The sequence below is a fragment of the Schistocerca cancellata genome, chromosome 5, assembly GCF_023864275.1.
Source record: "Schistocerca cancellata isolate TAMUIC-IGC-003103 chromosome 5, iqSchCanc2.1, whole genome shotgun sequence".
NCBI lineage: Eukaryota > Metazoa > Arthropoda > Insecta > Orthoptera > Acrididae > Schistocerca > Schistocerca cancellata.
In genome coordinates this window covers 287,371,594-287,385,160 of record NC_064630.1, presented here as the reverse complement: position 1 = coordinate 287,385,160, position 13,567 = coordinate 287,371,594, and the positions used below count along the sequence as shown (strand labels likewise).

General features: G+C 43.6%; 1 protein-coding gene across 1 annotated transcript in view; it reads right to left on the bottom strand.

The window, feature by feature from the left end:
* LOC126188498 (nephrin-like) overlaps positions 1 to 13,567 on the bottom strand; it is a gene marked incomplete at its 3' end in the record, with an annotated part of 468,003 nt that overhangs the window by 83,173 nt on the left and 371,263 nt on the right. Inside the window, exon 7 of the mRNA XM_049930102.1 lies at positions 9,282 to 9,426. Within this exon, the coding sequence (XP_049786059.1) occupies positions 9,282 to 9,426 (145 nt within the window). The remainder of the gene's footprint in view (positions 1 to 9,281; positions 9,427 to 13,567) is intronic.

The window sequence follows — 13,567 nt, the reverse complement described above, 5'->3', positions numbered from 1 at the left end:
TCTTTTGTTCTTAGCGAGGCTTTATTCCCTGTTTCCACTTCCCTTGTCACACGACTGCTGCAAAGCGAGCTAACCTCAGCCGCACTACCTCCCTTCTGCTCAGTCCTACCTGTTCCGATCTGTCCTTCCGCAACCCATGTCCTTCCAGCACATTCCTTGAGCCTTTTCTTTATCGTGGGAAGGGGGGAGGGGCGAATCACTCACAGCTATAGCAGCGTCCATATGTCGCATCTGTCAGCGATACCCTCGCTCCTTGTGCAATTAACGCACAATACTCCGAGTCGCTCATGCAAATGTTCAGTCACTTTCAGATAAATTCCATAAACTCCGTCATATGCTTAAAAATATCGACAGCCATACATTACTTCTAACAAATATGGACACCTAGGTCATGCAAAGCATGCTCACCAGTCCCGTAAATATAGACTGCGTTGTCCTAAGGAACCACAGAAACAATAGATGAGGAGGTGCAGTAGCGGTATACAAACATTTTTACTTATTACCGACAATGCTACTCATATTGAACAGCAAGGGAGAGAAACAGGTTGAACATATGTTCGTTAATATCAAATTCCTTAACAAAATTTGCCTAATCTGCTCTACAGATCTTCGAAGTAGGCGGGCTAGACCTTTCCAAAAGTGAGCTTTCAAAATTCGATTCGACACAGGAGCATAATAATAATGCTGGTAACACTAATAAAAATATCCTGCGCCCTCACTGTCAAATTCAAGTGTGTACTTTCTTCTTCAAATGTAAAACTATTCTAGCTGTGCATCGGCTAGAATTGCGAATTAATAAAATGCACGGAAATACAAAGTAAATGTTACATGAATAATTCAATAACAAGGGTCCAATTGTAAATTCTGTAATAAATGTGGAAGGCAAAGAATGATGTTGGATGATGTTTGTTCAAGAAAGGAGATCTCAAATAACCGGAAGGTCGTCCAACAATATTCTGTTAAAATACAGACAGAAAGTACCTGCATCAATGCAGCAAAGTTACGTTGAGAGCATTACGAGAATGGTAGCGAATTCCCCAGACTAAACAGTCATCATAGATACGGGAAAAATTATTTCATTTCGCAGTCACAATAGACGAAATATTCATCAGCTCAAGAAAATCAAAATCCAATAGTCTGTTCACAGATTAACAAACGCGATAAAAAGTACAGTAATTCATACTATGTCTATCCTCAATTCCTTCATAAAAGCAGAAAATCGATTAACCCGAGGACCGAGTTAAATCCCTCAAAAATCACATTGATGAATTCTTTCGTCATTCTTAACAAGTACCATACACTGAGGTGACAAAAGTCACGAGAAAGCGTCATGCAGATATACAGCTGGCGGTAGCGTTGCGTACACGAAGTACACTCCTGGAAATGGAAAAAATAACGTATTGACACCGGTGTGTCAGACCCACCATACTTGCTCCGGACACTGCGAGAGGGCTGTACAAGCAATGATCACACGCACGGCACAGCGGACACACCAGGAACCGCGGTGTTGGCCGTCGAATGGCGCTAGCTGCGCAGCATTTGTGCACCGCCGCCGTCAGTGTCAGCCAGTTTGCCGTGGCATACGGAGCTCCATCGCAGTCTTTAACACTGGTAGCATGCCGCGACAGCGTGGACGTGAACCGTATGTGCAGTTGACGGACTTTGAGCAAGGGCGTATAGTGGGCATGCGGGAGGTCGAGTGGACGTACCGCCGAATTGGTCAACACGTGGGGCGTGAGGTCTCCACAGTACATCGATGTTGTCGCCAGTGGTCGGCGGAAGGTGCACGTGCCCGTCGACCTGGGACCGGACCGCAGCGACGCACAGATGCACGCCAAGACCGTAGGATCCTACGCAGTGCCGTAGGGGACCGCACCGCCACTTCCCAGCAAATTAGGGACACTGTTGCTCCTGGGATATCGGCGAGGACCATTCGCAACCGTCTCCATGAAGCTGGGCTACGGTCCCGCACACCGTTAGGCCGTCTTCCGCTCACGCCCCAACATCGTGCAGCCCGCCTCCAGTGGTGTCGCGACAGGCGTGAATGGAGGGACGAATGGAGACGTGTCGTCTTCAGCGATGAGAGTCGCTTCTGCCTTGGTGCCAATGATGGTCGTATGCGTGTTTGGCGCCGTGCAGGTGAGCGCCACAATCAGGACTGCATACGACCGAGGCACACAGGGCCAACACCCGGCATCATGGTGTGGGGAGCGATCTCCTACACTGGCCGTACACCACTGGTGACCGTCGAGGGGACACTGAATAGTGCACGGTACATCCAAACCGTCATCGAACCCATCGTTCTACCATTCCTAGACCGGCAAGGGAACTTGCTGTTCCAACAGGACAATGCACGTCCGCATGTATCCCGTGCCACCCAACGTGCTCTAGAAGGTGTAAGTCAACTACCCTGGCCAGCAAGATCTCCGGATCTGTCCCCCATTGAGCATGTTTGGGACTGGATGAAGCGTCGTCTCACGCGGTCTGCACGTCCAGCACGAACGCTGGTCCTACTGAGGCGCCAGGTGGAAATGGCATGGCAAGCCGTTCCACAGGACTACATCCAGCATCTCTACGATCGTCTCCATGGGAGAATAGCAGCCTGCATTGCTGCGAAAGGTGGATATACACTGTACTAGTGCCGACATTGTGCATGCTCTGTTGCCTGTGTCAATGTGCCTGTGGTTCTGTCAGTGTGATCATGTGATGTATCTGACCCCAGGAATGTGTCAATAAAGTTTCCCCTTCCTGGGACAATGAATTCACGGTGTTCTTATTTCAATTTCCAGGAGTGTATAACATGGCAGTGCACTGACAGAGGTGTCATTTGTACTCAGGTGATTAATGTGAAAAGGTTTACGATGTGATTATGGCCGCATTAGGTTTTGAAAGCAGAAATTTGGCGTTAATGGCATCTGACAGCAGGCGACTGACGCCATTGCCTTCGCTAAAAGTACAAGATCGCCTGCAGCGCCCCTCCTGGGATCGTGATTATGTCGGTTGGACCGTAGACGGCATGAAAACCGTAGACAGGTAGGATGAATCCCGTTTTGAGTTGGTAAGAGCTGATGGTAGGTTTGGAGCTCCACGCATTCCAAACCGGAAACGGCTAGGTGATTGAATATTCCGGGATCCCCAGTATCAAGAGTGTGCCGAGAATACCAAATTTCAGAAATTATCTCTCACCACAGATAACGGAGTAGCTGACGACTTTCACTTAACGACCGGGAGCAGCGGTGCTTGGTTGGGGTTGTCAGTGCTAACAGACAAGCAGCACTGCATCAGATAACCGCAGGAATCAATGTGGGACGTACGACGAATGTGTACGTTAGGACAGTGAGAAGAAATTTGGCGTTAATGGGATCTGACAGCAGGCGACTGACGCCATTCCCTTCGCTAACAGTACAAGATCGCCTGCAGCGCCCCTCCTGGGATCGTGATTATGTCGGTTGGACGGTAGACGGCATGAAAACCGTAGAGAGGTAGGATGAGTCCCGTTTTGAGTTGGTAAGTGCTGATGGTAGGTTTGGAAATGGTACAGACACCACGAAGTCACGGATCCAAGTTGTCCACAAAGCACGGTGCAAGCTGGTGGTTATATGGGCTGTCTTTAAGTGGAATCCTTCTGGGTAATTCAGGCAAATGGTCTGGCCACCCAAATCGCCTAACATGAGTGCCATCGAACATTTATGGGGCAAGAGTCATAAACCTACCCATTGGTGGGGAGGCTTGCGTGCCTAAACGATACAGATAACCGTATCGTGGGTGTAACCACAACGGACGGGTGTCTGTTGAGAGGCCAGACAAACGTGAGGTTCCTAAAGGAAGGCATCAGCCTTTTCAGTAGTTGCAGGGTCCACGGTCTGGATGACTGACTGATCTGGCAATGAAACATCAACCAAAACGACCTTGCTGTGCTGGTACTGCGAAAGGATGAATGAAAGGGGAAATAACAGCGGCAATTTTTCCTTAGGGCATGCGGCTTCATTGTATAGTTAAACGATGATGGCATACTCTTGTGGAAAATATTCCAGAGGTAAAATAGTCCCCATTCGGATCTCCGAGCGGGCACTACCCAGGAGGTCGTCGTTATCAGGAGAAACAAAACTGGCGTTCTACGGATCGGAGCGTGGAATGTCAGATCCCTTAATAGGGTTGGTAGGTTGGAAAATTTAAAAAGGAAAATAAATAGGTTAAAGTTAGATACAGTGGGAATAAGTGAAGTTCGGTGGCAGTAGGAACAAGACTTCTGGTCAGGTGAATACAGGCTTATAAATACAAAATCAAATGTGGGTAATTCAGAAGTAGGTTTAATAATGAATTAAAAAACGCTGATAAGCTACTACGAACAGCATAGTGAACGCAATACTGTAGCCCAGATAGACACGAAGCCCACGCCTTCCACAGTAGTACAAGTTAACATGCCAACTAGCTCCGCAGGTGATTAAAAGATTGAAGAAATGTATGATGCGATAAAAGAAATTATTCAGACAGTTAAGGGAGACGAAGATTTAATAATCATGGGGACTGTAATTCTATGGCTGGAAAGGGAACAGAAGGAAAAGTAGCAGATGAATATGGACTGGGGATAAGGGGTGAAAGAGGAAGCCGTCTGGTAGAATTTTGCTCATAGCTTAACTTAATCACAGCCAACACTTGGTTTAAGAATCATGAAAGAGGGTTGTATATGTGGAAGAGGCCTGAATGCACTGGAAGGTTTCAGATACATTATATAACGAAAAGACAGAGATTTAGGAACCAGATTTTAAATTGTGAGATGTTTCCAGGGGCAGATGTGGACTCTGACCAAAATTTATTGGTTATGAACCGTAGATTAAAACTGAAGAAACTGCAGAAAGGTAGGAATGTAAGCAGATACGACCTGGATAAAGCGAAAGAACCAGAGGTTGTAGAAAGATTCACAGAAGACATTATGGAACGTTTGACAAGAGTAGGGGAAAGAAATACAGTAGAAGAACAATGGTTAGCTTTGCGAGATGAAATAGAGAAGTCAGGAGAGAATCATGTAGACAAAAAGACGAGGGCAAGTAGAAATTCTTCGGTAACAGAAGAAATATTGAATTTAATTGATAAAAGAAAAAAGTATATAGAAATACAGTAAATGAAGCAGGCGAAAAGGAATACAAACGTCTTAGAAATGAAGTCGACAGGAAGTGCAAAACGGCCAAGCAAAGACGGCTAGAGGACAATTGTAAGGATGGAAATCATAAATCGCTAGGGGTAATATAGATAATGCCTACAGGAAAGTTAGAGAGACCTTTGGAGAAGAGAGAAGCAGCTGTATGAATATCAAGAGCTGAGATGGAAAACCAGTCCTAAGCAAAGAAGAGAAAGCAGGAAGTTGGAAGAAGGATATAGAGGGTCTATGTAAGGAAAACAAACTTGAGGGCAATATTATGGAAACGGAAAGGACTTAGAACAAGATCAAATGGGAGCTATCATACTGCGTGAAGAATTTGACAGAGTACTGAGAGACCTAAGTCGAAACAAGACCCGGGAATAGACAACATTAAAGTAGAACTACTGATAGCCTTGGAAGAGCCAGCCACGACAAAACTCCTCCATCCGGTGAGCAAGATGCTCGAGACACGCGAAATGCCTTCAGACTTGAACGAAGCTGTAATTAATCCAATCCTGAAGAAAACAGGTGGTGACAGGTGTAAAAATTACAGACTATCAGTTTAATAAGACATCGTTCTAAAATAATAACACTAATACTACAAACGAATGGAAACATTGGTAGAAGGCGACCTCGGGGAAGATCAGTATGGATTCCGTAGAAAAGTTGGAACTCGCAGGGCAATGCTGACCCTGCGACTTATCTTACAAGATAGGTTAAGGAAAGGCAAACCTACGTTTCTAGCATTTGTAGCTTAGAAAAAAACTTTTGACAGTATTGACTGGAATACTCTCTTTAAAATTTGGAAAGTGGTTTGTGTGAAATACAGGTAGCAGAAGGCTATTTACAAATTGTACATAAACCAGATGGCAGTTATAAGAGTCGAGGTGCATGGAAGGGAAGCAGTGATTGAGAAGGGAGTGAGATGGAGCTGTAGCCCATCCCCGATGTTATTCAGTCTGTATATTCAGCAAGCAGTAAAGGAAACCAAACAAAAATGTGGAACAGAAATTAAAATCCATGGAGAAGAAATAAAAAATTTTAGGTTTGTCGACGATATTAAGTCATTCTGTTGGAGACAGCACAGGACCCGGAAGAGCAGCTGAACGAAATGTACTGGGACTTGAACGGAAGATATGAGATAAACATCAACTAAAGCAAAACGAGGATAATGAAATGTAGTCGAAATAAATCAGGTGATGCTGAGGGCATTGGATCAGGAAATGACACTTAAAGTAGTAAATGAGTTTTGCTGTTTGGGGAGGAAATTAGCTGTAAATTTATGAAATTTCGAAATATCCCATTGATTACCTATTCTTTTAAAGCTCGCTGTGGCCCCGCAATTCAGAAGTCCGTACAGAAAACCGTTGACGAGGCCAAAAGAGTAGTTACGGTTTTCAAAAACGTTGCGTCTACTTAGAGGCCTGCCTCACAGTTGCGATAAACACTACGTCGGGTTGGAGCAGGGCGCAACTGTCTAGTAAGCAAGCGCTACCGGCTCCTAATCCCTGTCCGACACTTATTTTCGCTTGTCGCTGCTGATTCCGCGCAAAGTCCCGATGCAGTTGATATCATTAGTCCCTTTTATTTCGTTTCTCCCCCATCCACTTTCCATTTACATACTTGTGTAGTTTTTTTAGTGTGAACGACCTTCGAGGGGCAAGAAGCGTAGACTGTAAGCTACGGCTGTGCACTGTAGGAACAGCAGAAATCTTTTAGGAATTGTACGGGACGAACAGAGTCGGTGTTAAGAGCGTTGTAAGAGAGTTTGGCCCTCATCAAAGCTATAACTGCGATTTAGTGTCTATGAATACATTGCAACGAGTCGTACCAACAATAAGGTACAAGAGGAGAGTTGTCGTCAGGACACAGTTCGCTAGGATTCCCGACATCATAGCATCAGCTTTTAATAGCAAGTATTTCTCTGTAAACTCGATACCGAATATCGTGACATATCAGTAGGAGTCATTTAAATAGCTGGAAATACCAGTGTTACAGCCACTGTATCCTGGCGCTAATGGGAGTTTGGTTAGCAGCACACTCTCTATCTAGTTTAGGACAATATGGGCTCTATGCGTCATCCACTGTCTTGTCACAGAGACTTTGAAGATAGAGCACATCCACCGGCCTTAATACGTCGACAGTGTAGTTTCTATTTTCCAATTTACCAGTGATATGAAGCAGAGGTAATGGTGTATATGCAGTGGCACGCCACACTAGCACGCCAGGTGCTAATCTGAATGCAATACCACATCCGTTCTCCTTGAATCCTTTACGTAGTGATGTGGCCATCGTCATGTTCGCGAAGCCGTCTCTCGCCTGAGAAGACGACTTGGTTCTAACCCTGTGCCTTGTGTTGCCGTTTGTGAAAATGTCGCAATGTTCATGTGATTATTCGTCTTTAATGTGTCTAGCTCTGATATATAAGGGCAGGTTTCTTGGCAGACAGTGGTGGAATATTTGGTACGAAACAACTGGTCGTCAGTAATGAAAAGCTTCAAGTGTCCTTGCATGAACAGAAGAAGGCGACCAAGAGGTTTCCGACAGTACAGATATCCTTACTACCTTCATTTATTTTTGCCACATTCATCTTAATTTACCTCTTCGTGGACAGGTTGTTAAAACCTAATTTTCTTCCTAGATAAATGGTTGTCAACCTACATCTTGTACCCATGAAAGCAGCCTTAACGCAAAACCGATTGAATGAATTGACTGTTCCGTCAGTTCTTGATAGAATATTTTGTATACAACGAATGAGAAAACACGTTAACACTGGTGTAGTATTACACACTATAGACTATTTTGGCAAAACGTCTAGTGACTAGCAAATACCCTGCCTCTTATCCAATGATACGTAGCCTAATACACATTCTCATGAATAAATTAAATACAGTCATATGAATAGCATGTAGGAATGACTGCTATCCTGCCTTGGTTGACTCTATACTGCACAAAAAATATATATATACAACGTGTATTCCTCTTCTTTAGCATGTGCTCATCCTTCCTCCTTAAGACCTTAAGAAATGGTGGACGGTTATATATTTAGGAAAAGTCTCGCTGAACGTGGTCGGAAAGCTTAAATGCAGAAATTTTAAAAATTCATTTTATGTGCGCAATACAACTGAGCAAATTTGGTCGGATGATAAAGACAGCAATTCAGCTCTGGAAAGGAGTAGACTATACAAATTCACTTGTAGTTGTTGCAAGTTCTATATAGGCAAGTATGGAACGCCACTATCCACCTATCTGAAGGAACGTCATACAAGTTTGAGACTTTGGAAAGAGGACTGCGTAAAGAAGGCCACAGTTACAAGCTGCAATATGAAGTCTTACGTAACATCCACAAGGGAAGGGAGTTTAATTACCTTGAAATAATGAGAATTTATAAGCGTATGCCTACTTCCCAAACTTACTTCTGAGAGATCAGACATAGTTCCCTTGCTCGCCACCACCAACTGTTGATACAGGTGATAATCCCATCCTGACCATTTTGCAAATTACTTCTCCTGCTCACATGCCCCATTTTTCCTTATATTTCAGTTACTATAAAAATTTACCGTGCCTTGTTAAAATTTTACTTTATATAATAGTTTAATTTACTTGCCTAATGTCACTTGTTATACTGAATTTTCAAGTCCAAGGTTGATTGTTCAGTCACGCCCTTGGGACATGTCACCGAATTTTGCTATCTCACGCTTACTAGAATAAGCCCTCTTGCTCTAATTTTAAACATTAACATTTAATATCTTTGGAAATCAGCTAATGTACTCTGTAGTTGTCATATTTTGAAGTCTTCGATCCCACAAAAATTTTACTGGCTCACATATTTATCTTTGTATCTGACGATGGCATAACTATCGAAAATCAGTTTGTAAAAATAATGGATGTTGGAGAATATTACAGCAGCATCGTGCTTTTTTTCATTCATAAGGAAAAATATTCTTCAATTTTCACTTATTATCAGTCTCATGTCTTGCTACGTAATATTTACAGATTTTCTGCAAGACTTTGTACCATCTTCCATGGTTCTTGCAAAACTCTGTTAATACCTGTTACGGATATGAATATGTGAATATAGATTATTAGACACGGCGCCAAAGCACACACATTGAAATCTGAGTGCAGCGTGCTTACTTACGGAAGATGTCGAGCTTCCAGGAGTCCTCCAGCGTGCTGTCCGGAATGAGCGGCGTGCCGGCGCGGCACGTGACCTTTTTGCCGCTGTCTTCCACGATAGGGACGAAAGTCAGCGTGCTGGTAGTGGTGTTCCCATCTGCACTTGTCTGGAACAAACGACAAGCTGCAGGCACTTGGTGGACACATGTAAACCAAAAGAAATTGTGGACTCATTTTGGTACCGTGCTAATTAACAATAGCTCAAATATAAATGACCTAATTCTGGAAGAAAATACCTGAAATAATTGATAGCTGAATGGAGACAAAGTCCTTAAAAATCACGGCATAATCCAGACAGCAAGGCCATAAAATCATTGGTGAAACTTGTTAAGCATGAGGTTCGAGACAACGTTACGAGGGAAAGTGAAAACAATGTCTCCTTGTAGTTGAGTCAGCGTGAGGTGATCCTGGCAGCGGGCCGGGCGCGGCTGCTTCGCGAGCCGATCTCAGTCACTCCTGTAACGTAATTTTGTAAACCTCTCTATGACAACAGCTCAGTGCCGTTACAGCTTCGAAGACGGCTACTGTTTTCTCTTGCAGCCATTATCGCTTCGCAGTTGAAAGCCGGCAACAGTGATGCGATCCGTCTGGCACCTTCTTATGCCGGCCGTTTCGATTATGTTTCCCTACAACATTGTGAGCCACTTTCCTCATCCAGAGTACAGAATGGTCGAGCTGTCTCTCCCATCATCTTAATCGTGTTCACCATTCAAAGTGGTTCATGAAACTGTCACTCTATATCTTCGGTAACAGGCTGGAACATCAGACTAGTATGTGGTTCTATCAGTGAAATCAAGTCGTTCTTTAAACATCACTGGATGCACGAGATTCGCCCAAACATTCTCAGCCTGACATTTGGTATTCCTACAGGTAATTTGTGCAATAATTGCGCTGTAAGAGGGTTAGTGAAGAAATAATAACTACCACTTCAAAAAAATTAAATAAATAAACCTGTTCCTGTTTGGGGCGAAAACCAAGTGGGCTAAGGCGTGGATGGGAATTTGGACTGAGAAGGGAAGCCTGCTAGGCTAGCTCGTGAAATAGTGCACAGCAACTGTACAAGGGTGGTGTAGTGGTTAGCGCGTCTGTATAGGGAGTCCCAGGTTTGAATCCCAGCCATGGTGCAAATTTTTAATCGTCGCTTCAGTCTGCACATCAAAAATATCTAGTTACGACATTTGTACGCAGTCATGGCGTTACTCTTTCTCTACACTTTAACCCAAGTAAGCTACACAATTTTCCCAGTGGTGGATGGCTTGTCGTTAAACTTGGATGTAAAAGTCGGGGACGCGTATCACCTCGTGGTCATTCTGCCCCGAAATTCATGTCGGAGGAGATGATTGGGTAACTCGTCAGGAGAATACTCAGGGTAAGTTGAAGCCGTCTAACCCAGAGAAGCAGCACGTGTGGCCGTCCTATGGAGAACGAGCTGCGTCGTTCATGTATAAGAAAATTACTCTCGAGACATTTCCCTAGTTCAACCTCCCGCAAAAGCGTCGGAAATTTCGATATTAAAATTATGAAACGGTCTATACGAAAGCATGATCTGCTAGCACTGCACTGAGGCGGTCCCAAAAAGCACCAAATATCAACCTACATGATTATATTTGGACTTTCACCTTTTAAGGACGTTGTGAATTAAGTACTTTGCTCCATGTCTCCCGGTTAAGTGGTATTTCCATGACTCGTCCGTGGTAATGAAGTCATCTTGATCGGCCTGATTGAAATGCAACATGTGCGCTGCTGTCTCGGTCCGATGTGCTTTGGAACCCGGTGTGAACTGTCGTGGAACCCAGCTGGCGCCGATCATTGTCATGTTCAAAATGTTGTGAAAGAGCATGCAGAGTAATCGTTAATTAATTTTGATATTTGCACTTGCGTTTCTAATTTCATGTGCCAAACTTCCAGCAGCAAGGTCTGCACATCTCTGGCGGTTTCGAGATCCCTTCAGAGAGATGATCTGTCACTGTGTTCATCGCTAGACTTGTCCGATGACACAGGAAGCATTCGCACCACATACCCAATGTGTCAAATGATGGTGCATTTTTACCATCGACTCAGCATGGACTGTTGGTGCAATGCCCTTCTCAACGAGTTACCACACGATGGTTCACATCATTGACGGTGTAAGGGATCTCTGTTCCACGTGGGGACCGTTATTTTAATGCCTGGTATGATTGCACACGTGTAAATGACAAAATAACAAAAAGTAAGTGCTTAAATTTCTTTTTTGCGATGAAATAATACTTAACTCGCGGTAAATCGCTCCGAACTGTCGCTCCTAAGTATTTCAACTTTGTTCCTGATATCAAAGACTTACCGCTAGTACTATAAAGAATCATTAACAGATCTCTACCCCTACTTAAACGCGAGTTGTTACATTCATTTTTATGCTAGGGATCAAACGTCATTTCCTGCAGCAGTTGTGAAGCCTCTGAAGGGCTTCCTGGATTTCGCTACGGTTTCGGCGTTGCAGCCTTGCTATAGACAGCAGCACCGTCCTTCGTCCTTGAACAGGCTCGCCCTTTCCAACGTTGTCCAATAAATCGTTTATGTTTACAATAAACAGTAACTGCTCTATAACGTTTTCTTTCGGTGCTCCAGAAATTGCCTTCACATCTCTCTGCCTCGTTCTTCCACTAATAACGACGGGTAGTAAATCCTGATTACACTCACATACCCAGTGCACTCGTATTTCTTTCACTTAACGACTCTGACACAGAGTCGAAAGTCTTACGCAAGACCGAAACCAATGTGTCGTTTTCTACTGCGTTTTGGAGTTCATTAACAAACAAATAGAGCTAATTCGAGAATGAACATTCATACTGCAGCAGAGCTTCCTCTGATATGAAATACCCAGGAAGAAAACAAACTGTGTGCAGGACCGGGACTTGAACAAGGCACGTTAGCCTTTCGCTGGCAGGTGCTGTACCGAATGTGCCACGTTTATTTTGTTGAAAGGTACATCCACAATCCATCGACACGGCAGTCTTTACATCAGTGTCAGTTGGTACTCTTGTCGACGTGGCTTTATGGAGATGAAATTAAAGTAATCTCCTGTTCCAACGGTACGAAATAACGCTTATGTAACTTAATAAGCTCAATCTCTACATATTATAAAATAGGTGCATGTGTGTTCCACAATTCCTCCTAAACCACTGCATCGATTTCAACTAAACGTGGTACACATACTGCTTGCTGTTTTGAAATCACCGCTGTAGTGGTAAGAACCACCTTCCTATCAAAGGGTTTGAGGTGGCGGAGGAAAAGCAGTGTAGCCCACGACAGGTGAATTCCCATACTTCAGTTATGCAGTATTTGAGAACGTGAGCTCTTAGACACTTGCAGCAACCTTACACGCAATTTTAAACTATTACAAAACTGTTTCTCGCATAAGACCCCACAAAATGGTGGAAGCAAAAAAGGAAAAATCTTAATCGCTTACTACATTGTCACTGTTCACGCAGTAAAACTGTCGCATTATGGGTGACGATTTAACTTATTACGTCTTTGCTACTACCTATATTCGACGCAGTTCTCAGATAGTATTCACATATACCGCTAAAGGTATCTGCCGAATTATATCACTGTGGACCCATAGTTTAGGATATATGGTGTCATAAACAACGAGGTGCGTAAAAACTGCCGCGTCGTTTAAAGTTTTTATTTGCAACACTTTTCGCAAACAGTATCATCATTTCCCGCTGACTGTATCTACAAAATATTTCATTGTGCGACACATTGTTTAAGGAATACGACGTCAAATATTGAGATGAGTGAAAAACTGTCACATCATGAACGGCGCTTTACTTTATAATTTTTTTAATATAGTCTCTATTCACAACCCATTTCGCAGACAGTATCCACATTGCCACTGGATGTACCTGCAAAATGTCTTTGCACATCACGTAGTTCAGGAGATACGACAGCATAATTAATGAGCTGTGTTAAAATTTAATTTCGATGCAAATTTCTCTAAAAATACAGGTTAAATATGTGTACAAATGCATGTGATGTATGTTAAAAACTTGTGTAATATATCTGAAATGTGCATACGTGGGCCGAGGCATCGGTGAAATGCTCACCCTAAACACTGCAAGGATGTCAGCCAAATTTCATACACATCAAGGGAAGGAGAGAGGGAATGCGTAAATGGACACAGAGATGGGTGGGGAGGAGATGGAAATAGAAAGGAAAGAGGAGATGGACAAAGACACGAGGAGGAAGAGCTATCCAGAGAAACGGGGA